General features: G+C 34.9%; 1 protein-coding gene across 1 annotated transcript in view; it reads left to right on the top strand.

Annotated features, from left to right (window-relative positions):
• Nucleotides 1-25286, top strand: part of PJA2 (praja ring finger ubiquitin ligase 2) — a 69483-nt gene that overhangs the window by 30480 nt on the left and 13717 nt on the right. The window contains exons 5-7 of the mRNA XM_027036407.2: nt 2687-2872; nt 14252-14437; nt 19902-20013. Of these exons, the coding sequence (XP_026892208.1) occupies nt 2687-2872; nt 14252-14437; nt 19902-20013 (484 nt within the window). The remainder of the gene's footprint in view (nt 1-2686; nt 2873-14251; nt 14438-19901; nt 20014-25286) is intronic.

Below are 25286 nucleotides of genomic sequence, written 5' to 3'. Positions count from 1 at the left end.
CGAAGTTGGACACTTAACCGACTGAGCCACCGAGGCGCCCCAGAATGCATCTTTTAAGTGAATTGAGTGAGGTTAAACTTAGGGACAATGATTAATAATTGACTGTACAGGTGTAGGTTTAGAGGAAAATACTTGAGCCAGGGTTTTTAGGAGAAATGGAGAAAAAGTCATTTTACAGAAGGAATGGAAAATAAAAAGGACTTAAACATGGGGTTTTGTGAGGAGTCAAAGACCTGTGATTTTCAGCTTGGGAGTAGGGAAATACCCTTAGAAAGAAACTCAAGAAAGGAGTTACCTGTCAGATGAGTTTTGCTTTATAACTTTTGAAAAGAAGGGTGAAAATCTAAAAATGTTTGGTGCACAGTTAGTGATTATGAAAGCCAAGTGGTCAGGGCTGAGGTTATATTAAAAGTTAGCTACTTAGAGGTGAAGGTTATGTATAATGAGTAGTAATAATACAGGCCAGGGATCTGCAGACTTTTTTCCTAAAGGACCAGATAGTAAATATTTTAGATTTTGCTAAGAGGCAAAATTAAAGATAAAGTTGTAAAAAAAAAAAAATTGTAACTCACTGACCATAAAAAAACAGGTAGAAGGACCAAATTTGTCTGAAGGGCTATGTCACCAGTCTGTGACATAGGCTTCTTAAATATATTGACTATTGATCATAAACATGCTTTTTATATTAAAATTTGTAAATACTCCATCAGTTATTTCATTAAGCAAAAAAAAAATATTACAAACTTTTTAGGTGTTGTTTTTCTGGACAGGATCATAAAAAGTTTAAAATATGAGGTTTTTGTTTTAGTAAAATTGCTACAAATTAATAAATTTTAGCTGAATTGTTAAAGATGTCAAAATTGGAGCTGGTAATTTAGCTTTAAAGATGATAGTCTAAGGCGCGCCTGGGTGGCTCAGTCAGTTAAGCCTCGGACTTCAGCTCAGGTCATGATCTCAAGGTTTATTTAGTTCATGAGTTGGAGCCCTGCATCAGGCTCCGTGCTGTCCGTGCAGAGCCCGCTTCAGATCCTCTATCTCCCCCTCTGTGTACCCCTACCTGGCTTGCACTCTCTCACTCTCTCAAAAATAAATATACGTTAAAACAAAAAAGTAAGAGCTTACCCCTGATGCTTTGGGGTGCCTGGATGGGCATTCGGTTGAGCATCGAACTTCGCCTCATGTCATGATCTCACGGTTTGTGAGTTCGTGCCCCGCATCAGGCTCTGTGCTGACAGAGCCAGGAGCCTGCTTGAGATTCTGTGTCTCCCTCTTCTCTCTGCCCCTCCCCCATTTGTGCTCTGTCTCTCTCAAAAATAAATAAACATTAAAAAAATTTTTTTAAATAAAATTGAGAGGTTTCATAGGCCAGGAAACTTCATTCAAAAAGTCTTTTTAAACCATTTTCTATGTTAAATTTTTATACTGGAGCAAGTATAGAACTGATTTATTTGATCTTAGATTGTTTTTTGGGTTAGAGAAAATTTTACAAAATATAAGCAATTGGGCTTCTATCCAACTGAAGGAACACCTTTTACTTGCTATGCCAGAGCTATGTAAAATTCCTTCTCGAGAATGTGACCTGCTGCCCATCATTTACTGACAATTGGAAGTTGATTTTTTTTTTTTTTTTACTTCTAACTCCTCAGAGCTTACATTACTGCCGCTTTTTCTTAATAGCATCTTGATCTCCTGGATTCATCTGTTCAGAGAAGGAGGCTCATTATAGACTAGTTAATATATCAATAATATAACCATTAGTAATATATCATCATAAAGAAAAGGTAATTTCTTACCAATTATCACTTCTTTCAGAAACTAAAATTTATTAATTTTTTGTTTCTCAAAAATCAAGGCACGAAGGGAAGTTTTTAAGGGGATTCTTGACCAGAATGGTTGATACGGTTGGAAGGGGCATTTAAGATTTATTTTCACCATTAATAATATTTTAACCTTTGTAGTACAAGGTGACTAGTACTTAAAGAGTCATTAAATGAAACCAAATTAACCAAAGTTAAATACAACCAAGTCATTTTCTGAGGTTCTTCATTAACCCTGTTATCATCCCTTTGGTTCCTTATCTAAATGTTCTCTTGAATTGAAATTTATTTTGTGTTCATAGTCCTACCAAAGGACTTCAGTAAAGATTTGTCTCTGCTGCTTTTTATGAATTTGAATTTCCTTTTAAAATCTTGTGTAAAAAAGGAAGGAAAAAATAGTTAAGCTTTTAAAAGATGGTAATAGAAATTTATTCATAGAGGATAGGATTTCCATTGTCAATATGTAATTAGAAAGTTGTTTTAGTCAGGTCAGATGAGTAATAAATCTATTATTATTTATTCCAGAGCATTTAATTTATGGTTGCCAAATTATATTTAAATTTTTATTTAGAAATATGTCTAATAAATGAAGAACCTCTAAGCAACATGGAATTACTTACTTTAGTGAAGAAAATCATAAATCGATAATTCTGTAACTTGCCATGTGCTATATTCATTTGAAAAAGTTAACATTCTGCTGAATGTATTTATTTCTGTATTTATTTTAAAATATTTTTAAATTGAACTAGCACCTGATGAATCGTGTGGCATCAGTCATCCACTCGATACCACGATGTCTTCAAATGGTAAATGCACATATAATGACGATTATAATGACAATTTATTTTCTTTCTATTCTGAATTTGCAGTTCAGAATGCAGTGATGGAGAGTGGTCTGCTTCTTTGCCTCATCGATTTTCTGGTACTGAAAAAGATCAGTCGTCAAGTGATGAAAGCTGGGAGACTTTGCCAGGAAAAGATGAGAATGAACCTGAACTACAGAGTGATAGCAGTGGTCCTGAAGAAGAAAACCAAGAATTATCTCTACAGGAAGGGTATGTTTTGTTTAACAGTGAAGTTTATTTATATGTATTGTACAAGAATGGTATACGTCACTTCCAAATGTTGGATATGCTGTTGATCCCATATACAAGCCCTATGTAGGACCAGTAAGTCCTGAGTTCTTTCATTATGTTTTTGGTGTTTTGTTTGTTTGTTTTAGTGTTTATTTTTCAGAGAGAGAGTGTGAGCGGGGGAGGGGCAGAGAGAGAGGGAGACACAGAATCTGAGGCAGACGCAGGCTCTGAGCTGTCAGCACAGAGCCTGACATGGGGCTTGAACCCATGAACCGTGAGATCAATGCACCCCTGTACTTTTGGTGTTTTACAAAGAACAATTAAATTGAAAATTTTAGTAATTTAATTATCTTTTATTGAGATACAGTATACATTTCTACTTTGCTTTAAAGAAAATTAGGGCATTTAAAAGATTCTTTTGGTTGAGTTAGGCATGAGTTTAGAGCTGCTGTTGCCAAACAATGGAGAAAGGGCAGCCTCAAGATGGAAATCAGTGATTTATTCACAGAAACAGAGAAAGTTACAAATGTTGAAGTTTTAATATTTGCCTAATCGCATCAGATGTTATTTCTGAAATCAGTGATTGATGGTAAACACCTTTGTCTTTTCTTGGTTTTAATCAGAATGCTCTACTACAGGGGTTGTCAAACTTACACTGTGAAGGGCTGGATGGTGTTTTCAGTTCATATGCCAGTGTCTATTGCAGCTACTCATCTCCAGTGTTGTAGTGTGAAAGTAGTCATAGACAGTATGTAAATGAATGAGTGTGGCTGTCTTCCAGTAGAATTTTATTTATAAAAACAGGTGGCAGGCTGGAAATAACCCATGGGTTCACAACCCTTGCTCTAATATTTCCCAAGTAAGAATGATTCTGGCTTTTAGGTTGATTTTATACACACACACACAATTTGTTTTCTTCTAAATCACACTAAGGAAATATTCCCCGTTACTATTTTATAGGTTTCTAGCAAGAATGTTTGTTAAATTTTATTAAAGTTTTTTTAGTGTCAGTGGAAATGATCATCGTGATTTTTCACCTTTGACCTAATGATCATGAGGAATTATTTTATTATTAGATTTCCTAATAGCCACTTACCCTTGCTTCTTGACATAAACATGATCATATAGTCATGAAATGTTTGAGCTGCTGGATTCTGCTTGCTAATATTTGACATAGGATTTTTATGTTGAGATGCATATGTGCAGATTGTCTCATTTTTTGTCTCAAAAACAGTTTAATACTTGCTTTGCTAAAACAATGTGTGCTTTTTTTTAACCCTTTGATGTTTGGCTTATTTATTCCTTTAAAGGTTGTTTAAAAATTTAAACAGCTTATTCTTTTAAAGGTTGTTGGTATTGTGAAACCTTGGCTTTGTGTTTTCCGAGGTAGTTTGTCTTTGTTAATTTAAATTTTTTTTCCTGATAATTGGTTGGTTCTAATTTTTAGTCTCTCATGGAATCTATTTTGGTAAATGGGTTTTCTTAACTCTTTCAACTTGGACTAATGGTAAAGTTTGTTCTCAAAGGTTTAAGTTTCCAGCTTGAAATTAATTCTGTAAGAAATAAAATACATTAGAAAATCTGTAAAGAAAGAAGTTTACAAACATAATTTTGACAGTGATTGAAATGGTGTTTATTTTTCTTTTGTGATTTTATGTTTGATCTTCTTGAATCACTGTTAGTTTACTATTAGTAAATTTTTCATATATAATTTGTGATATAATTATTCATTCAACATATATTTATTGAGCATTTAATATGTACCAAGCGTTGTGCTGGATCCCATGATTATATCCATGAACAAGACAAACTAAGATTCCCTCCTGAAGCTCACAATGTGGTGGGAGACGCAGATATTAAACAAAATACAAACATGCTAAATTATAAACTGCGATGGTTACGGTAAAGGAAAGCAAACTCTTGTGTCATAGAAGGTAACTGGTAGGGCCTACATTAGAGTGGCCAGGGGCTACTTATCTCAGGAACTGACTTTTGAGCTGGGCTCTAAAAGATGAGAATTAGTGGTTGAGGAGGCGCTCTCTAGGCATAAGGAAAGGTAAGAGCAGAGATACTGAAAGTGAAAAGGCTTGCCATGTATGAAGGTAGTGGGACTGAAGTGAATGAGTGAAAGGAAGAGTGACATGAGATGAGGTGCGTAGATACCAAACTATGCAGGATAGATAGCCTCTGGAATTTATTCATAGAGCAGGGAGATTTTAAGTGAAGAGTTAATTGCCACACATTTATATAAGATCACTCTAGTTGCTTTGTGGAGATTGAAGTACGAAAGAGGGGAAGGTTGGCCTAGGGTATTAGACTGGGGGATGGTAGTGAGGATTAAAAAAAGTAAACAAGTTTGAGCATGTTTTTGAGTGATCAATAATAAGGTAGATTCGGTGTGAGATGAGGGAGAGTGAGGAATCAGTTATGGCAGGTTTTTTTGGTTTGAGCCTTAGGTAGTTATTACTGTACTGACTGAGATGAGAAGGTGTGGGAGAGGAATGGGAAGTAAAAACTTTTTTTGAAAGTTTTAAGTGCTATTTAGACATACAGTGTAGATGGTAAGTAGACACTTTGATATTTAAGTTTAAAAGATCCTGGACTGTAATTAGATATAGATAGATATAGAGATATATAGAGATTGAGATAGAGATATATAGATATGTGATGTGGAGGTCATCAACTACTTGCATTGATACCCTACAGTAATAAAGCCCAGTAATTCATTTAAAAAAAATAGAAGTTGGGGTGCCTGGGTGGCTCGTTTGGTTGGGTGTCTAATGCTTGGTTTCTACTCAAGTCATGATCTCAAGGTTCAGAAGATCAAGCCCCTCGTTGGGCTCTGCACTGACAGCACATAGCCTGCTTGGGATTCTCTCTCTTTCTCTCTCTCTCTGTCTCTTTCTCTGTCTGCTCCTCCCCTGCTCTTTCTCTCTCTCAAAATAAATACACTTAAAAAAAAAAGTAAAAGTGAGGGGACAGAACTAAACAGTGGACAGCAATGGTATTTAAGTTGAAAGGGGGAAGATCAAAGTTGAATTGTATTGTTTGGGAGAGGGTTCAAAGTTAACTTTTGACATAAGAATAAAGAGTATATGTACTAGAGACCTGTAGAGGAGGAAAAAAGGAATTAAGACATGGAAAAAGATATTTACAGTCAATCCGAATAAAAGTAAAGAAAGAGAAAAAATCATTAAAACGGGGAAAAAAAATGGGTAAAAGTAATATGGAACAAGTCCTGTAATAAATATAATTGCCTAATCTCTGCTTATAAAAATCAAAGCTTCAAATCAGTTGGAATTTTTTTAAGTTAAATGTGTTTTACAAAAGATGAACTTAAAGCATAGGTATACAGACTGAAAATAAAAGGATAGACAGTGGTATTTCAAGCAAATGCAAACTAAACAAAAATGGAACAGTTACATTAGCATTAGCAAAGTAGACTTCATTATTGACGAGAATGAGGGGTCAGTATGTAGTAAGTCCAGTTTACCAGTAAAATGTAACGGTTTTAAATTTGAATGCATCTAATAAAATTGACTCAAAATATGTAAGTCAAAATGTAACGAAACTAGAGAATATTGACAAATTTACTATCATTTTGGGAAACTTTTTAATACTTTTCTCAACTGCCTGTAATTCATGGATATAAGAACTTCATCTGTCTTTAGCGGATTTGAACAACTGATTTAAGCCTGGTTTAATGAACAGTCCAGTTTGTGGAATACACAAACACACAAAAACTGAGCATGGACTAGGCTGCAGAGCACAGGTTAACACATTTCAAAGAATCAATATCCTACAGACCAGAAAAAATATAAAAAATTTAAAAATCCATGCATTTAAAATTATTCATCCTTCTAAATTACCAGTAAGACAAAAAAGAAATTACAATTGAGGTCTAAAATGCTCATAACTTACCGGTTTTGAGAATGCCACCAATCAGAATTTGACGGGTTGGAGTGAAATTGGTAAAGGGAAATTTATCTTTATAAAATACGTACATTAGAAAAGAAGAAAACTTGAAAATGGAGAAGCCATGCATTTAACTTAAAATGGAAAAGGAACATTAAAATAAGGAAAATAAGGGAATAAAAATTAGAATTAGGAAAGATAAGAGCAAAACTCAGTAAGTTAGAAAACAGGATAGAGAGGATCAAAGAAATCAGAAGGTGATACTTTGAAAAGATTAAGAAAAATAGGCAATCCACTGGATAGTGAACAAAAAAATAAAGGCAAGGCACAAATAGATAATACTGACATATAGAAGTGTATACAGCCACGAAGTGTATACAGCCACAAGTACATTAAAGATTGGATAGACTAAGAATAGTACTATGAACTTTGTAGCAGTAAATTTGAAAGCTTAGAAGAAATTGAGAAATTTTTAGAAAAATAGAATTCACCAAAACTTGTAAGAAGCCTGGATAATATACGTATTACAGATATGTAATTAGTAGTTTAAAATCTTACTGTGGAGAAAATACCTAATCCAGATGGTTTTAGAGCCAGATTCTCTTAAACTAAACTTTCAAGGATCCACTCTTCAAGATAATAGAAAAAGAACTATTTCTCCAAATCATTCTAAGGCCAGTATAACCCTAATACCAAAAGAGTATGTGAAGAAAATTATAAACCTATATCATTCATTAACATACATGTCAAAATCTCAAACAGAATTATTGAAAATCTGAATTTGTAAGTATATTCTTTGCAGATAAAACTCAATTACCAATCTGTTTATTCCAGAAATGCCAAAGTGATTTAATGTAGAATACCTGTAAATGTAATTCACCACATTAGCAGAATACAGGAGAAAATTCATGTGATAGATTCTGTAGATACAGGAAAAAAAAAATCACTTAGTAATGTTCAAGACCTCATCGTGATAAAAACTCAGAAACTAAGATCAGAACAGTTGACCTGATAAAATGTATCTCCCAAAATAAATCAGTATATATCATTTTTAGTAATGAAACATTAACTTCCACCCGCCCCCCCCGCCCCCCAAAATCAGGAGCAAGGCAAGGGTGTTGCTCATAGCACCATTTCAGTAGCCATTGTCGTGGAGATCTTGATGGGCATGGCATGATGGGAAAATAAAAGAAGAGGAACTGAAAATGAAAAGGAAAGAAACTAGTAGAATGTATTTATAGAATACAGAGTGTTAATGTGCAGGATATAAAGAATTCCTAGAAATCAGGAAGAAAAACTGATAGTCTAATTGCAAAATGTTCAAAAAATTGAGCAGATGATTCACTGAAGAGGAAATATTAATGAATAAAAATATCAAAAGATACATAGATCATTAGTAAATTAAGATCACAAGGAGGTATCATTTTTTAGCTACCCATTGGATTAACAAACAGGAAATTTAACAATATCAGGTGTTTTGGAGGATATGAATGCTTGTTGAGATGTGAAGTAGGTCATATTAACTAAAATGATATAATAATTTTAACATTTTGCATCGTGCACTATCAGCAGTTCCACTTTTAGGTGTATACTCGGGAGAAACTTCCCCATGTGGCCCAGGAATTGTGTACAAGAGTGTTCATTGCAGTATTTTTCATGAAAGCTATGAACTGGATATTACCCAAATATTACTTAACAGGAGAAAAGTTAGTGGTGTATTCATACCGGGAGTGTTACACAGCAGTGGGAATGCATGAGCCCCACTTATATGCAAAACATGGATGAATCTTAGAGGTACAATATTGAATGAAAACAACCATTTCTAGAAAAATAATGTGTATGATCTCTGTTTCACAAAGTTTAAAAACAAGAAGTTAAATATCTTGTTTAAGTATACAAAACTAGTGAAAACTTCTTTCAGAAAACAATGGAATGATAAGAGCATTCGGATAGTACTTTTTTTCTGGGGGGGGTGAAGTCAAATGGATAGGATAGGTATGGGGCACAAGATGTATGCTAGTCAGTGATAATATTCTAGTTTCTGCTTTGGGTGGTGGGTTTATGGATATTCAATATAATGTACTTTATAACTTAAATCGATTGTTTATCTTTTTCATTTGGGGAAAAGAACTCAAAAAATGAAGGGAATTGAAGGTGATAGAGTAGAGACAGTTATCATACCTAACTCTTTACAAAAGGAAGGAGCCATAGATAGATGCTGGGCCTAAGAAAATGTTGTCTTCACTTCGCTACACTGGACACGTGATTGTTTGCTTATAGAATGTTCCAGAGGAGAATAATTGACTAATAATTATAAGAAAGATAAAGTGAAGTCCTTGAGAAGATAAGGATTAGGCTCCATATCTCAAAGAGAGAACCTTTAGGAGGTGAGACTTGGAGTGTAATTAGTGGGAAGGTAGCAGGTAGGTACAAGTGTAGGTAAATCTGTAGGTTTGCTGGTGGGAAGAAAAGAGGAGTCTGGTGACTTCAGTGTCCTCATTGTTACTAGATATTGAGGATGGGGAGGATAGGAAGATTGTCAAATTGAAGGAAAGAAGAAAAGGTTGGAAATAGGCTTTCAGAGAGGTAGACAACAAACTTACTAGGTAAACATTGAATAATTACTGGACAATATTGAATGTCCATTTAAAATTTGTGGTTTTGAATTTAAATTAATCATCACACGTACGTGTTTTTCTTTAAGTTTTTGCCACTGTTTTGTTAACTTTACAAAACTCTTTATGTAACTACTCTTAAAATTTTTTTAAAAAAATTTAATAAATATTTTGCCCTTCCTGTTAACACTGAATTTATTAGGATAAGGAAACATTTCTTCAAATTAGGTGCTGGGGTTCCATCTTTGTGACTGGATGACATGGAACCAGAGTACCATTGATTTTATAAGCTGTAATTCCCTTTGAGGCTTTTTTGATTCTTAATTAAAATTTCAGTTACTTTATTTATTTAAAAAAAATTTTTTAATGTTTATTTTTGAGAGAGAGAGACAGAGTGCAAGTGAGGGAGGGGCAGAGAGAGAGGGAGAGACAGAATCCAAAGTCGGCTCCAGGCTCCAAGCTGTCAGCACAGAGCCTGATGCAGGGCTCGAACCTATGAATGGTGAGATAATGACCTGAGTGGAAGTCGGAGAATCAACTGACTCAGCAACCCAAGCACCCCTCAGTTACTTTCCTTTCTACTTTTTTTCATTACTATTTTGTGTTTATTTATTTATTTTGAGGGTGGGAAGAGGCAGAGAGAGAGGGAGACAGAATCCCAAGCAGGCTCTGTGCTGTCAGTGCAGAGCCCCGTGTGGGGCTTGAACTCATGAACCATGAGATCATGACCTGAGCTGAGGTCTGATGCTTAACCAACTGAACCACCCAGGTACCCTTCTTTCTGCTTTACCTCCAAGATAGGGGTTTGAAATCTTAACCATTTGCTATACAATTAGAATTATTAAAAATGAGCTTATACCTAAAGCTTAGCAATTTCTTACATGTGTCTTGAGTTATAAAATGAAAACTGGTTAATCGAATACCAGTTAATTAGGAATCTTAACCATGCTGTCCAGGATTTTTATAAAATTTCTTATAATATAGCTAGATTATTTTATGAAAGCCTCAGCTCTTTAAAATGTTGGCATTAACCCAAAGGTCTAAAATTTTGTGCTGCAAATAATGGATACTCAAATTGCTTATCATTTAGCTAAAGGAAACGACTCGGTTTTATGTGATTTGTCTGCCTTTCATTTTCTTCATTTCACAGAAAATTCTATGTTGCATGGTTATATGATAGCATATTCTAAAACTTTTTAATGAAAATTTCTTTAAAATATTCCATATTAATTTATTGTATATTTTGATAATTTTAATATTGCTATTCACATATTATTAAATTTAGTTTCTATTATTGAAGACTATGGATCTTTAATCATATATCGTAAAGGGAACTTCTGTCTGTTTGTCTGAAGCTTTGAGTTAACAGTGTAGCCTGTAGTCAGGAGATTAGATGATGCTGATGGCTTTCTAAGATTTTCACCTACTGGGAGTAGGTTGTGGGGCTAAGTTAAGAAGCATTTTCAGTTTCTTCTCAGGGCAGCAGCATTGATTTCCTCCAGGCGGTGCTGAAAGTGCTCAGAAGGAAAGGACAACTTGGCAATTTCCCTTCGCAGTTGAAATACCTGTGACTTTAGTGGTGGTTGTGGCAGGCACAGGTTTCCACGTCTTCCATCTACTGGAATACTTTTTTGGAATTGACCATTGGAGACATGATTAGATAATATGTCTTTTTAAATCTCATAAATTACTGTGTAGCATGATAATGGCATCTTGTTAATATTTGAATTACCAAAATGATTCAGAAGGGACATTGAAGGTCTAAATTTTTGTGAATTTGTTGTTACACATGGTATGTCTGGTATATGTGTAAATGTGTATGTATAAGGAGAGAGAAAGAAGACTGAGCTATTGCTTTAAATATTTCCAAGGTTTTTGAAGCATTTAAACTTACATTATAGTCTTATATTCCCATGGGGATATTTGTTTCTTTGGTTAGCTACAGAAAATAAAAGATTCTTTTGACATTATTGTTGAGAATCTTTTTTTTTTTTTTTTAAAGAGCAGAATTCGTTTTGTTGTAATATCAAGCCAACTCTGGCCCAGCACAGTGCCACTCTTCTAGCCTGGTAAATTTTGTGTTAAGTGGTAAGAATTTATGTGAACTTTATGTAATAGGTTGAAAGCATGTACCATATGTGACTTATTTTCTATTTCTATAACTGTTATTATGAGTCATTATAGACAGAATCAAATGTTTAAGCAACATACGTAGCCAAGAATTGCTTATATAGTAAAAGTATTAATGACATGTTGTAAACTATTTATATTCAGAATAATTTCTTTAGTTTATTCTTCTTTGAATTAAAACCCAAAAATTAATATTTATTCTTATACTGAATGATTTTCACCAACATATTTGAGTTTTATGTTCTATATCTGAGTACAGAGTAGTAACTGACTTATTTGCTATCTGTATAATAGGAAAAAGAAGAGCATTTTTTTTGTAGGAGTACATCAGAAATAACAAAAGTTCCTAAGGGCTATTTCAGGCTTGATCTCCAAATTTTTTTTTTTTAAAGATTGTTTTTCAAGGATTTATTGGTAACATTTGCAACACAAATAGAGTACCTACTGTGTGCTAGGCACTTATTACAAGGGGTGAAGCTACGATGTTGAGAGACAGCACTGTGTGTGCCTTTGGAAAGCTCCCATCTAGGAGGACACAGATGAGTCACCAGAAGAGTTATAATACAATATGGCATGTGTTCTCATAATGGTGTAAACAAAGAACTGTTGCTTAGAAATTTTTACTTTGATTTTGAATTTTAAATCCATTTTGGGTTCAGTTTTTCACTGGACCTAATTATGATGCATGAAAGGAAAATATCCACCCACTTTATATAGTAGATATTAATTGCTTCTCGGCCTTTTGGCTGAGATCAAGTGTATAGTAGATATTAAACCTTCAACAAATTAAGCATATTTTCTAATTTCTCTGATTTTACTAGACAAGTGATACTGGATACTAAATCTTACAATCCTGTTATTTTGAGGTGTTGTTTAGGACCTGAGATTAAAGAAACAATTATGGGTTTAGGTGTGTAGAGAGCTACAGTTTTTGTGTATGTAAAATGTGTTGATTCAGGGGCGCCTGGGTGGCTCAGTCAGTTAAGTGTCTGATTCGACTCAGGTCATGATCTCGCAGTTTGTGAATTTGAGCCCCGCGTCAGGCTCTGTGCTGTCAGCTTGGATCCTGGAACCCACTTCAGATTCTCTCTCTCTCTCTCTCTCTCTCTCTCTCTCTCTCTCTCTCTCTCTCTGTCCTTTCTCTGTTTGTTCTCTGTCTCTCTCTCTCAAAAATAAATAACCATTAAAAAAATTTTTTTAAATGTGTTCTTATATGTGGATATCATCTACATCTCTTGCATAAATGTTTTTATCTCCAAAGTTAAATTTGCATGTTAGAATGAATGAAATTCTAATTAGACCTGCTTTTGAAATATGTAAGCTATTTTATAACATTATTTTTCTTCTTAAAACCCAGACTAAAATTCAGCTTTGCCAAAACTATGCTGTCATATTTAACTTCCTTTTGATATACTTTGATATACTATTTCTGTTAAATACAAAAAAATAAGAAAATGCTACCAGTATGTCTTATTTATAAATTCATAGAGTACCTTTTGTCCAGTCATTGAAGCCTTGACTTTTGTTTCTCATGTATTACAAAGAGTTATTTTCAATTTGATCTTTGTGTCCAAAGTTTTGGTGTTTTAACTCTAATGTGTAAGTTGTATGAGTTAACAATCTTGTCTATGGCCTCTAGATTTTGCATCATGCATTCAATGACACAGATTTTTGTAAAAATTTCTCATGATTCTTGAGAATCATGTACTTACGTTGTTTTAGAAATGGTGGTGGGGTGCACATGCATTTTTAAAATATGGATTTGGAGTTTGTTAAAGGGTAAATAATGACATAGAGATTTAACTTCCTTCCATCCAGATGAATACTCAGTTGTCCTGATACCATTTATGGAATAATTTTTTTCTCGTGTTTTGAAATGCTTCTTTTTTCTCTTCCTTGTACCATTTGTCTGTCCCTGTTCCTGTGACCTTATTGTTTTCTAGTGGGAGAAAGACTAACAATAAACGAGTAAGAAAATGACAAGTAGAAGTAATTTCTATAATGAAAATAAACAGTTATGTGGTAGTGACCGGACAGCTCCTTAAAATGAGTTGTCAAGACCACGCATTCTGAGGAGCTGCCATTAACTCTGACCTGAATATCAAGAAGGGAATAGCTGTGCAAAAATCTGGTGAAAGAACATTTCAGGTAGAGGAAATGCCCCGAGGTGGAAATGATCTCTATGTGTTCCACAGGTAGAAAGAATTATAGGAAATAGAATAAATAGGGGGAAGAGTGGTGAGAGGTAACAATTGGAGAAGAGGGCTAAGGACAAAGCATGTATGATGTAGGGATTTGTAGGCCAGGCTGAGGAATTTTGATTTTATTTGAACTGTGAAGGGAAACTACTCAAGAGCAGTGTTTTAAAATTAAAGTTGTCTAGAATGAACTTCTCTTATTTTTCTTCTGCACAAAGAGGAAGTATAGGAGCATAGGTAATTTGTATATCAAATAAATAGGTTCTTATGTAACTGGGAGCTATTTCTACATACATATGACCCTATAACAAATTTGCTTCCCTTTTAAATAACTTTACAGTTAAAGAAAGCAGACTTTTAGAATCATGTAAGTACCAAGAGTTTAGAACTTAAAGAATAAAGAATCTGTTTTCACTAAATATTTAGAACTGTTTTTAGAGAACAATTTTATGATGTGTTCTAAAATAATGTTTTTTCTTCCCTTAAAATGTTTGTATTAGGGAACAGACATCCTTGGAAGAGGGAGAAATTCCTTGGTTACAGTACAATGAAGTCAATGAAAGCAGCAGTGATGAGGGAAATGAGCCTGCCAATGAATTTGCACAGCCAGAAGCTTTCATGCTGGATGGTAACAATAACCTTGAGGATGACTCCAGTGTGAGTGAAGACTTAGATGTGGACTGGAGGTATGTAGCAGTGTTATTACCATGGTTAATTGTTCACTGAGTAGAATTCGTTCATGATTCTAAATTATGAAAACTGAATCTCTGATCTCTCAAAAGTGGTTTTTTCCCATCTTGTTAGTCTTCCTCTCCTTCAGAGCTCATTCTGGATGTCACTTCCTACATGGACTCCTTCCTACTACTCCAGGCAGTGACCTCTTTTCCTCTTTGACCTTTGGCTCTCTTGAAGCCCACCTTATATCCTGGTTATTTATAAACTCATGGTTTGAGGTTTCCAACCTGTAAGTTTAGCTCTATATGGTAAATATAGCACTTGGTGTAATCCTTTAAAAAAAAAAAGAAGAGTAATAAATACTACTTGAGGAATTTCAAAACATGTGATTAAATCAGAAGAATCATAAGAATGTAGTTATCCTTCTCTGTATGCAAAATATGGAAAATGACAATTCTGTCTTCCCAGAGATGCTGAAAGTATTCAGTTTACTTTATGCTGACAAAGAATAATGAGCTTCAGGGAAAAGCAGCATCTAACAATTAAGTGGATTATTGAATTGTTAGGTCTCATGATATAAAGGTCAAAATTTAACTGTTTTGGCTTATAGTTAGATTTATCTTTCAAACATGCAGTTGGCCTCTGGAAGTGGCTGGTTATTGAGATGTAGAAAGGATATATGGTTCAATGGATCTCTTGTTACTTTTTCTGGAGAAAATAATGGCTTGGTACTACTTTTGTTTCCATGTCTACCCAGAAATATTTTTAAGAATTTGTTTTGGTTTTCCAGCTAAAATCCCATTACAGAAAATAGAGAAAAATAAAGAAAAACTCATTTATATCACCTAATAACTCTGCAAATTTCTAGAAGTTATGATTTTGAGTTTCTTTCCATATGTCTAGCTACTTTGTGCTTCTCCAAATTGTTCCAGATATGAAACTCAGCATCTCATTGAAATCCTCCTTACTGTTTCCTATTCTCACTCCCTGGGGGGGAGCAAATTGGATGTGCGAAGCAGACTTTCATTTCCCATTTGTGGAAGTAGAAGTGGTGTTTTATCACAGCCACACAAAAAATTTGTAATTCCATCTTAAACATTCCTACCTCCAAAACCCATTTTCTGACTTCCTAACTTTATGGAAGAGCAGTGGCTCACCAGATCCCAGTTTTGCTGATCTTGGTACCACTAGCTCTCCCCCACCTCTCTTATGTTTGCCTATTACCCTCTTTCTGAACTCCTTGTGATGCTGATGTCTTATGCCTCCACTGTGCAAAGTCATTCCTCATAATGCTCAGCAGATGACGGAATTGTCGATTTAGGTAACATCATCTGTGCATGTCTGGAGGCAATTAGGGTTTAATATGAAGAAATGTTTTCTTTTGCACATTTTCAAAATTTTATCAGAATAATGTTTTACAGCTCCATTATGTAGATGCTCCAGTCTGTAGTTGCACTAAAATTTAATTGTTCATTTTCCCCATTGAAATATTACAGTGAACCTTTCCCCTCATATAACTTGTTTCGTACTTCAGGTTATTTCTTTAGGACAGATTAATAGAGGTGACATTACTGAGATAAGTGGTATTTATTACGATCTTGATATATATTTCTAAATAACTTCCAAAAAAGGTTGTTCCATATAAAAATTTGAAGAAATAATGAGGTCTTTTTTGAATATAATTTTAACTGAAACTTGAAAACTTGATTTTAGGTTCTAATTCATTGATGATCTTTCTGGATACATCTGTTATGTTAAGATTTTAGAGATGTTTGTGATTGTCCCCAAATTTGGGGAGCTTCAGTAGTTTGTTTTTTGTTTTTTGTTTTTTTTTTTAACATAGAAAGCATTTTAGCATTAATTTTAAGACAAACTTTTTGAAGGTTACTGTTTTGAATTTTATGTAGGCATGTAACACTTCATTATTGCTTATATGGTACTATGTTAATTTATATGGCAGTAGCTACAGATTGATAAAGTAAAATAGGATTTGACTTTCATATTAAAGTAACATGTCATTTTAACAACTAAAAGGAAAAGTCATGGCAAACAGCAGTTCTTATCTCTAGAGCTAAAATGTGACTTTTTTTTGGTTTGTTTTACCACAACTTAAAAAAAAGGTAAAGCTTTTTGATTCTTTAGTTTAAAAGGAAATGGAAAAAATGCTTTATCAAAGTTTACTTATTTGTTTTGATGACATCACAGAAGTGTTGTAGAATACCCAGAGAATATTTTATAAAATGGTCTGGTGGGAGTTGATGTGGAGAAAACATGAGTTTCAGATTTAGACAGATCTCAACTCTACCATATATTTATTTTTTAATAACTACCTAACTCTCTATTTTCCTGGAAGAAATTGGGGTTATAATTAGTAACCTATTAAGGTTGTGAGAAATTAATTCCCTGTGGCTATAACCATGGCTTAATAACAGAAATTTAAAATGTCTTTTTTTAATGTTTTATTTATTCTTGAGAGAGGAAGAGACAGAGCATGAGCGAGGGAGGGGCAGAGAGAGAGAGGGACACAGAATCTGAAGCAGACTCCAGGCTCTGAGCTGTCAACAGAGCCTGACATTGGGCTCGAACTCACGAGCCATGAGATCATGACCTGAGCCGAAGTCAGACACTCAACCGAGTGAGCCACCCAGGTGCCCCCCTTAATAGAAATTTAAAAGAATTTCCATATATCTTTCACTAATACTCCCCAAATATTGACATTTACCACATTTCTGTTATTCACTCTTTCCTTTCTTTCTCTATATTTATTTTATGGTATTTTTCCCCCCACATTTATGAGTAAGTTACAAACAAGATGCCTGTTTACCCATAGTCTAGCATGAAGTCCCTAAGGACAAGGACATTTTCTTATATAACACAGTAAAATTTTCGAAATCAGGAAATTAACACTGTTAACAGTACTATTATCTAGTCTACAGACATTATTCAAATGTCTATAGTTGTCCCACTGATGTCACCAGAGAAATTTTTTTCTAGTCCAGTTCAAGGCTACTCATTGTACTTGGTTAACATGTTTCGTGAGTCACTTTTAATCTGGAACATTTCTCGGTTTTTGTTTTGCATAACCTTGACATTTTTAAAAAGTATAGGCCATTTATTTTTTAGAATGGTTCTTAGTGTAGATTTTCCTGATGTCATGATTAGATTCAAGTTAAAAGATTTTTAGCAGGAACGCCACAGAAACGATGTTTTATTTTTCTTAGTCCATATCAGAAGACACGTGATGCCAAATTGTCCCATTTCTGTGATGTTAATTGCGATCATTTGCTTGAGGGGATATCTTTCAGATTTCTTCACTGTACTGTTGCCATTTTTTAAAACAAATAATAGGCATTTAGTGGGAAGATATTTTGAGACCACGTTAAATAACCTGTTTCTTCTCAAACTATCAAACTTCCATCCACTGTTTTTAGTATCATTAGTGATTTTTGTCTCAAACACTTACTACCATGTGATTGCCAGATGAATGATGCTAGAATTTTTAATGTTAGCTGATTATTTTGCAGTGACCAAATTATAGGCAGATACTATTCTTTGAATGTCTACATTTGTTTAGTCTGGAGAAGAAAAGAATTCGGAGATAGTTGGCTCTAACCGTTTGAAGGAGTTTTCTGCAAAGGAAAAGGGGACAGAGTTTTCGCTGCTTCAGCAGGCAGAACTAGAGCACTTAACTTCACACGAGCTTCATACTTCTGATAGAGCTCTTCCGCACAGCATGTACCACCCCAGAGAGCATGTTTCTTCCACATGGAGTCCTGCTGGTTCCTCGATGCCACGACCGTGGTGCCAGCTCTGTGCCAGGCGCGTGTGTGCATCAACTCATTTCATTTGTTTGATAGCTGAAAAAGCAGTTAGAAAAATTTTCACGTTGTCTGACTCTGACTCAGTTCAATGTAGAGGTAAATCCCTGTGTTACCGGCTCCAGGGCTCTCCTTCCTTGCCTTGTGTCTGACTGCTAGGTGAAGGGGTTCTAGTGTCGCAGGGGAGGTTGGATTTGCTAATTTGTTGTTTAAATTCTAATTTTAAAATCTGTGATGGTATGAGGATGTTTCTTTGTACTGTGTGATGTCTGCTGATTTTTAGATGGTACTAAGCTATTATCTTCATAATAACACTTTTGTATTTCTTGGCAGTAGATTTGTAATTTTAATGATGGCACAAAAGTTGACATCAAAATTATTTTGAATTGGTTTGTGTAACTGGATGTTCCTGACTGTATTCAACTTTTTTTTTTTTAATTTTTTTTTTTCAACGTTTATTTATTTTTGGGACAGAGAGAGACAGAGCATGAACGGGGGAGGGGCAGAGAGAGAGGGAGACACAGAATCGGAAACAGGCTCCAGGCTCTGAGCCATCAGCCCAGAGCCTGATGCGGGGCTCGAACTCACGGACCACAAGATCGTGACCTGGCTGAAGTCGGACGCTTAACCGACTGCGCCACCCAGGCGCCCCTGTATTCAACTTCTGATAGGACTGTAGAAGTCAACAGAAGGTTACCTTTAGGTAGACATAATAAGCTCAGTTTTGGAGGTACTAGATTTGAGGTGGTGAGTGTTAAATGAGGTAAACTGCCCCATAGAAAACTAAAAATGTAGGTCAGGAGCTCAAGAGGGAGTTTGGAATTAGGTGGAGGTTTAGATAACTGAAGAAGTGGACTTTAATGTCATTGCCAAGGAGGCAAGATTAGAAAGAAGAGGACTGAGGAGTTATTTAGGGTTCCTGAATTTTGAAATGGGTATCTCCAAAACTACAGGAAAAGGAGGAATCTGTGTATGTCTAGGGGTGGAGGAAGGAGATTGGGACCAGAATAAAATATAATGTTTTCTTCAAGGGGATTGAAATCCTTTAGTAAAAAGAAACAATAAAAATGAGCAGTCAAGAGTTAAGTATTTTTCAATCTGAATAATAATGGAGGAGGCCTAGTTCTCAGAAGAATAGAAGAGAGATTAAGGAGAAAGATTTGAGAAAATAAAATATTTTTAAGCCCAAAATAATTAAGGAGTACAAGGTAAGAGAAGGAAAAGAGGCTTTGTCTAATGATAGAATTGAAATAAATGCAGTAATTGTCTTTACCATGTTCTCCTCTAAATTTAGGTTGGAAGCTCAAACAAACAGAAAGTATATGAGACAGAATCGGGGAGAAAAATATTACCTTTATACCAGCCTTAAGCAATCACCCAAGTTGGAACTAAGAACTAGAAACATAAAAAGAATTTTCCCACAAATTTTGTGTGTGATTGTGACAGCTTATTAGGAGAGGTAGTGGTGTCTTAGCTCCTTATGCTTAGTATTTCATTTTTCTGTTGGGTTCATCCTGTCTCTCACCACATAAGATTTATGTTAAAATATTTTAAGGTTTTCTGCTTATAGTATATTTATTGGTTTATCAGTATGCTAATATAATTATGTCTTCACCATAAAGATATCCCTAATCGTGGTTATATATTTTTTTTCCAGCCTGTTTGACGGCTTTGCAGATGGACTAGGAGTTGCTGAAGCTATTTCCTATGTGGATCCTCAGTTCCTCACCTACATGGCTCTAGAAGAACGCTTAGCTCAGGCTATGGAGGTATTGTAGTGACTCTGATGCCTATATATAAGTTGGTGGGATACACAATGATAAAAATTAAAGGCTTTTTTAATTGCTTTTAGGAAAAGGTGAATAATTTTTCATCACTTTAATAGCATTTCCTGATTAATGATTGCCACTAGTTTGTGTATATAAATCACACTAGACATTCTGCCAGTTTGCCTAATTGCATTATTTCCCAGGTTTTACTGCAGAATAGAGAATGTTTTACTTACATTTAGAAAATAGACTTTTCCTTTATTAAGTTATCTGGGTCTGTGAATCTGAATTTTTTTTAATGTTTTATTTATTTTTGAGAGGGAGAGAGAGAGAGTGCACACAAGTGCATGGGGGAGGGGTAGAGAGAGAAAGGGAGATAGGGAATCTGAAGCAGGCTCCAGGCTCTGAGCTGTCAGCACAGAGCCCAATGTAGGGCTTGAACTCACGAACCATGAGATCATGACCTGAGCCAATGTCGGACGCTTAACCGACTGAGCCACCCAGGCACCCCTGAATCTGATTACTTTAGACAGACACAGGTATATTTGTAAATGAAATTGAAGATCTCTAAGGATATATTATTATACATCACTTCCACTTTTTTGTCCTCATAGTTTCTAAATACTACCTTGCTGCTTAATGAATATAGCAATTTTATTTCCATTATCTCCATATACAAATACACTTAAATAAATGTAGCACATAATTTTGTTTGGCTTTCTTTTCCTTATTTGATTGCAATACAAATACTCATGATTGTATTTGCCTAAGGTCAAAAGCCCAAGCATTTTCGTGTTTGGGAACTTTCACTGCACTTGTGGATTTCATTGTTAGAAATCTTTTCTTTAAATTACTACTTCTGAAGTGATTTCCAAGTAGAAAAACAGTAATAATGTGAGTCAAAAGTGAGAGAACAAAAATAAATGAGAGAACTTTCAGGGACTATAACAGCATTTTATCTTGACATTTTCTGAGGTTAGAAAGTACAGTTTAGATTCATAAAGTATACAGTGGGTAGGTAGACAGACTGACCTGTCTACACACAAACACTTATGTACACGCACACACACTTAAGTTAGTTTTGCTGTGAGATCACTTTTTTTTACATCTGAGTAATCTTCCATGGAGATCATTGATTGATTATGCTTTGTGTGGTGTGTTTTTTTTTAAAGGAACCATAGAAATACTGTGTAGTAGGAGGAAAGTCAGAAAGAACATATTAAGACAATACACTTAGGACTTTTCCCAGATTATTTAACTTGCCTTAGTCAATTCTGACACATGAAATAATGGCACAGTGTGATAACTTGTGTCAGGAATATAATATGTAAAGGTAAAGAATCACTAACTTTTTTGAGATAAATAAATTTTAAGTGACCACAATGGAATATATCCATTCTAGAGTCTAGTTTCACAGTGTTTACATAGTTTTTCCCATTATTATGCTAGTGGTCCATGTTTTGAAAATTAAAATAGAAGTTTTAATAGAAGTTTTCTTGTTACCAGTAGGAATTGTGACATTTGATTGGTGTCTTGAAAGAAGCACCAGAAGGATTGGTCGGGGGCAGGGCATCATACCGTGTGAAGGCACTAGCAGTGTGTGCAAAGACCAGAGTCAAGAAAGACTAGTATGTCCAGGGAACTTACAGTCCCCACATGACTTCTGCTCTTTGGGAACCCAGTGACACTGCCACTTGTCACTCTTAACCATCTGTCCTTCTGTTCTGACTAATGAGTGGTGTTGTGTCTTCCTTCCCTACAGTTTAGCAGCTTCCTCAGATTTAGTGCTCTTTATTTTATTTGAATTTGACTGAAAATCAATACAGTTCCATCTTCCTATCACTCTCTAGAAATCTTTATTTTTCTGCCTACTATGCAGTTATTTAATCATTTTGAAAAGTGAGGCTGTATTAATTTATAATTTATGATATTTTCTTTTAAATTTAACAGCATTCTTTAAATGAAAGAAAAACAACTAATAAGACAAACTGAGTGCTTTTATTTGTTTTTCTCTCAAGCAGCCTGATCTCTTTTCAGCACTGGTTGTTTTCATTTCTCTTATTTTCCCAATACCAGACTGATCTGTTATCTCAGGTAGTGGCTATTGGTGAAAATATTGGCAATAAATATTTGCCTATACTTTTGTCTCAAATTTGAGTGAGAAAAGGACAAAATACTTAAGGTCTTTAACTATTTGAAACAATGATATTAAAGCTTTTTACTCTGAACAAGTTTTGAAAAATACTTCCCTTTGCACATTTATGTTCACATTTAAAGTTTTTTAGCATAAACCCTAAGTAATATTGTTTACCTTATTATACCTCTTTGCAATAAAAGTATGTTCAAGAATTTAAATATAAATAAAGTGGTTTAGATTGATTTAAAATTGTTAGCATCTAACTGACCAAAAACAGACTTCTAAATGTTGATAAATATTTAAATGTAAAATTTTACTGGAAATATATCTCTTAATAAGATAGAGGGAGACTTTTTCCTTCCTTATTATTTTATGAGTTAATTTTATTTATTCCTAGAATGAGATCTAGTCGAACATCAATTTTATGTTTTTCATATTTATAAATGTAAACTTGAGAAACCTTGTTCACATAAATAAATTGATAGGGATGGAAGGAGTTTATCATAGCATTGTCACTTAGTTTTTCTGAGATATTTGCCCAAGTCACATCAACTTGACAGATTGTTTAGATCCTCCTTTTTTTTTTTTTGAAAGCAGATGACTGGAAGCCACCTACAAAATTTGTTATTTAGTCGTTAGTTCAGTGTGACCCCAGTATTTGAAAGTGCCCCTTTGAATGGGTAAGAAGTATGCTTTTATTTATAAAGTGGAGAAAAGGTTAGTATAAAAAGGAATATGGGAACAGAGAACCAGCACGGTACTTTGAGTGCGGGTATATTCTTCAGAAGGTCAGTTTGAGGAAGGGTTACATAAGAAAGTTAAACGAATTGAAATTTAGTCTCTTAAGACTCCATGCCCTTGGCTCCCTAGAAAGTCTTTACACACTTCCAGAACACTGCCTATACACTGGGTTATAGGCATTGGGAAGGTAGTACATGAACTTTAGGTTTGTGACCTTGCACTCTTCACTTAACCTCCTTAAGCTTCAGGTCCTCATCTACAAAATGGGAGTAATAAAATTTACCTTGTGGATTGTGACACTGTGTTAAAGCACTTAGCGAAATAGCTGGTGCAGTGATTAGCTCTCTTATAAATGGCTGTATTCAAAGATTTATTCAAATCAGCAGTCAGCCAGGTGGTAATCATCTAGCACATGTGGATTCAGTGATCATTGAAAATCAGTATTAAGTCACTTGTTATAAATCTTCACTTTTTAAAAACTGAATTGTGTTTTATTCTTTAAAACCTAAATTTTGTTCTGACAAAGGATTATGCTACTTTAAATCTAAATATATTCCAGTTGTGCTCTTTAGCCTATTTAGTTGTCTTTCTGACACTTGGAGTAACTTTTGAAAATACACAATACTGCCTAAAGTGTAGATAGATTTTTATATTTTTACAGATTTCATAGCAGTGGTTTCAGAATGGTCTCTCTTAACTCTTGTTCCTTGTACGTGACTCCAGATCACCTTAAGTATTTGTCAGTATGAAGGCAATAAATTATTTTTACATATATGAAATTCCAGGTATTTATTAGCACTACAGACATGCAAATCATCATCAGAAAGGAATAATGAACCTATTGCAACAAACATGTGTCGTAGCATAAGTAGCATCCCAAATGGAACTTACTGTAAATAATATCCCTTCTTTTTTTATGTGTGGAGTAGCACAGAGGAGTTCTTGCAGTCTGTCTTGAGAAGTACACAAGGAATTAGAGGAGATTTATGGTTATAGTTATATGAGAAAGGAGGGACAAATAATAGGCTATTACCTTCTATTTTCTATTTCCTGAGGGGAAATTTTAATATAAAGAACTATAAACTATAATAGGGGATTAAAGTAACAAAGATTTGCTTAGTAAGGATTAAAGATATTTCTAAAGAATACAGAAAATGCACATATAAGGAATGGCTCCCACACATTAGGCTAAGATCACCTAAGAAAGAGTCTCCACCTCCAAGGCTCGGATTCAAACTTTGATGGAGATGGCACAACTGTGGCTCACTGAATGGCAACAAAGTCACTGTAGTGCTACACTGGCAGAACTTGCTGGAAATCAGCCCTGTCGGGTGCTGCTGAGGAAAGCTGTTTATAGGGAGATGTCTCACTGGAAGCACTCTGCTCCAGAACTGTCCAAGGTGGGTGCTGGGGGAAGCTGCTGGCCGCATGCACTACAAGAGCAAGATGCTGGAGAAGCTGTGGGCGTTGGAAAGTCTGCTGCTGGAGAAAACCATGCATGCCATGGAAGCCTGGGTGAAACAGGCTCACTGGGATTAGAAGTAAAGCCCTTTTCCTCCTGCAGTGTCTTTTCAGCATCCTCTGTGAACAAAGCTTAATTAACATTGTGACAGCTATCAGAGGAAAATACTTAAATAGCCCAAATCCTTTTTCACAGAGCTGACAAAAATAGCTAATTTGGATTTGAGGAGCAGTAATCAATAACTGGAGAACAGTCCATCCCTTTGATTACTTGGATCCCATATATACCTTTCTACACAAATTTGAACTCTATGCAACAGCAATGCAACTTTATTTCCACCTAACAAGATATAGCTAGTTTTTGTTATTTTTTTCTTTAAAGTTTATCTATTTTGAGAGAGAGAGAGAAAGAAAAAGAGAATCCCACGCAGGCTCCACACTTAGCAAAAAGCCTGATGCGGGGCTCGATCCCATGAACTGAGACCCAAGCCTAAATCAAGAGTCCGGTGCTTAACCAACTGAGCCACCCAGGCACCCCACAGCTAGTCTTAAAATGAAGTTTTCACTCTTTCTCTAGAATGAACAAATGTGAACGGACTCCCAAGAGTCATTATGTCCATCACTAAGTATTAATCACTCCACAAATTCATTCAGTCACAATGAATATTCTCTTATATAAGATTAAATTGTAAAATTAACTGCTATGTGAAATAAAAATTGGAAGGAAAGAGAAAAAGACAGTGGCTAGCAGATACAAATAAACACATAACAAACAGAAAATATGCAAAGCCTACTCGTCCTTGTTTTTATGTTTGGTCACGGGCTATAACTGATAGCTGTGGTTTCCTTCATCCATCACCCATTCCATATTTTCTGTACCTTCAGCAAGAATCTCAGCTGCTTAGGATTCTTTACTTGGTGGAGTGACCCAAAT

This window comes from Acinonyx jubatus, chromosome A1 (assembly GCF_027475565.1).
Source record: "Acinonyx jubatus isolate Ajub_Pintada_27869175 chromosome A1, VMU_Ajub_asm_v1.0, whole genome shotgun sequence".
In the NCBI taxonomy this organism is placed as follows: Eukaryota; Metazoa; Chordata; class Mammalia; order Carnivora; family Felidae; genus Acinonyx; species Acinonyx jubatus.
The sequence above is the reverse complement of the archived record's forward strand: the minus strand, read 5'-3'. Positions and strand labels throughout refer to the sequence as shown.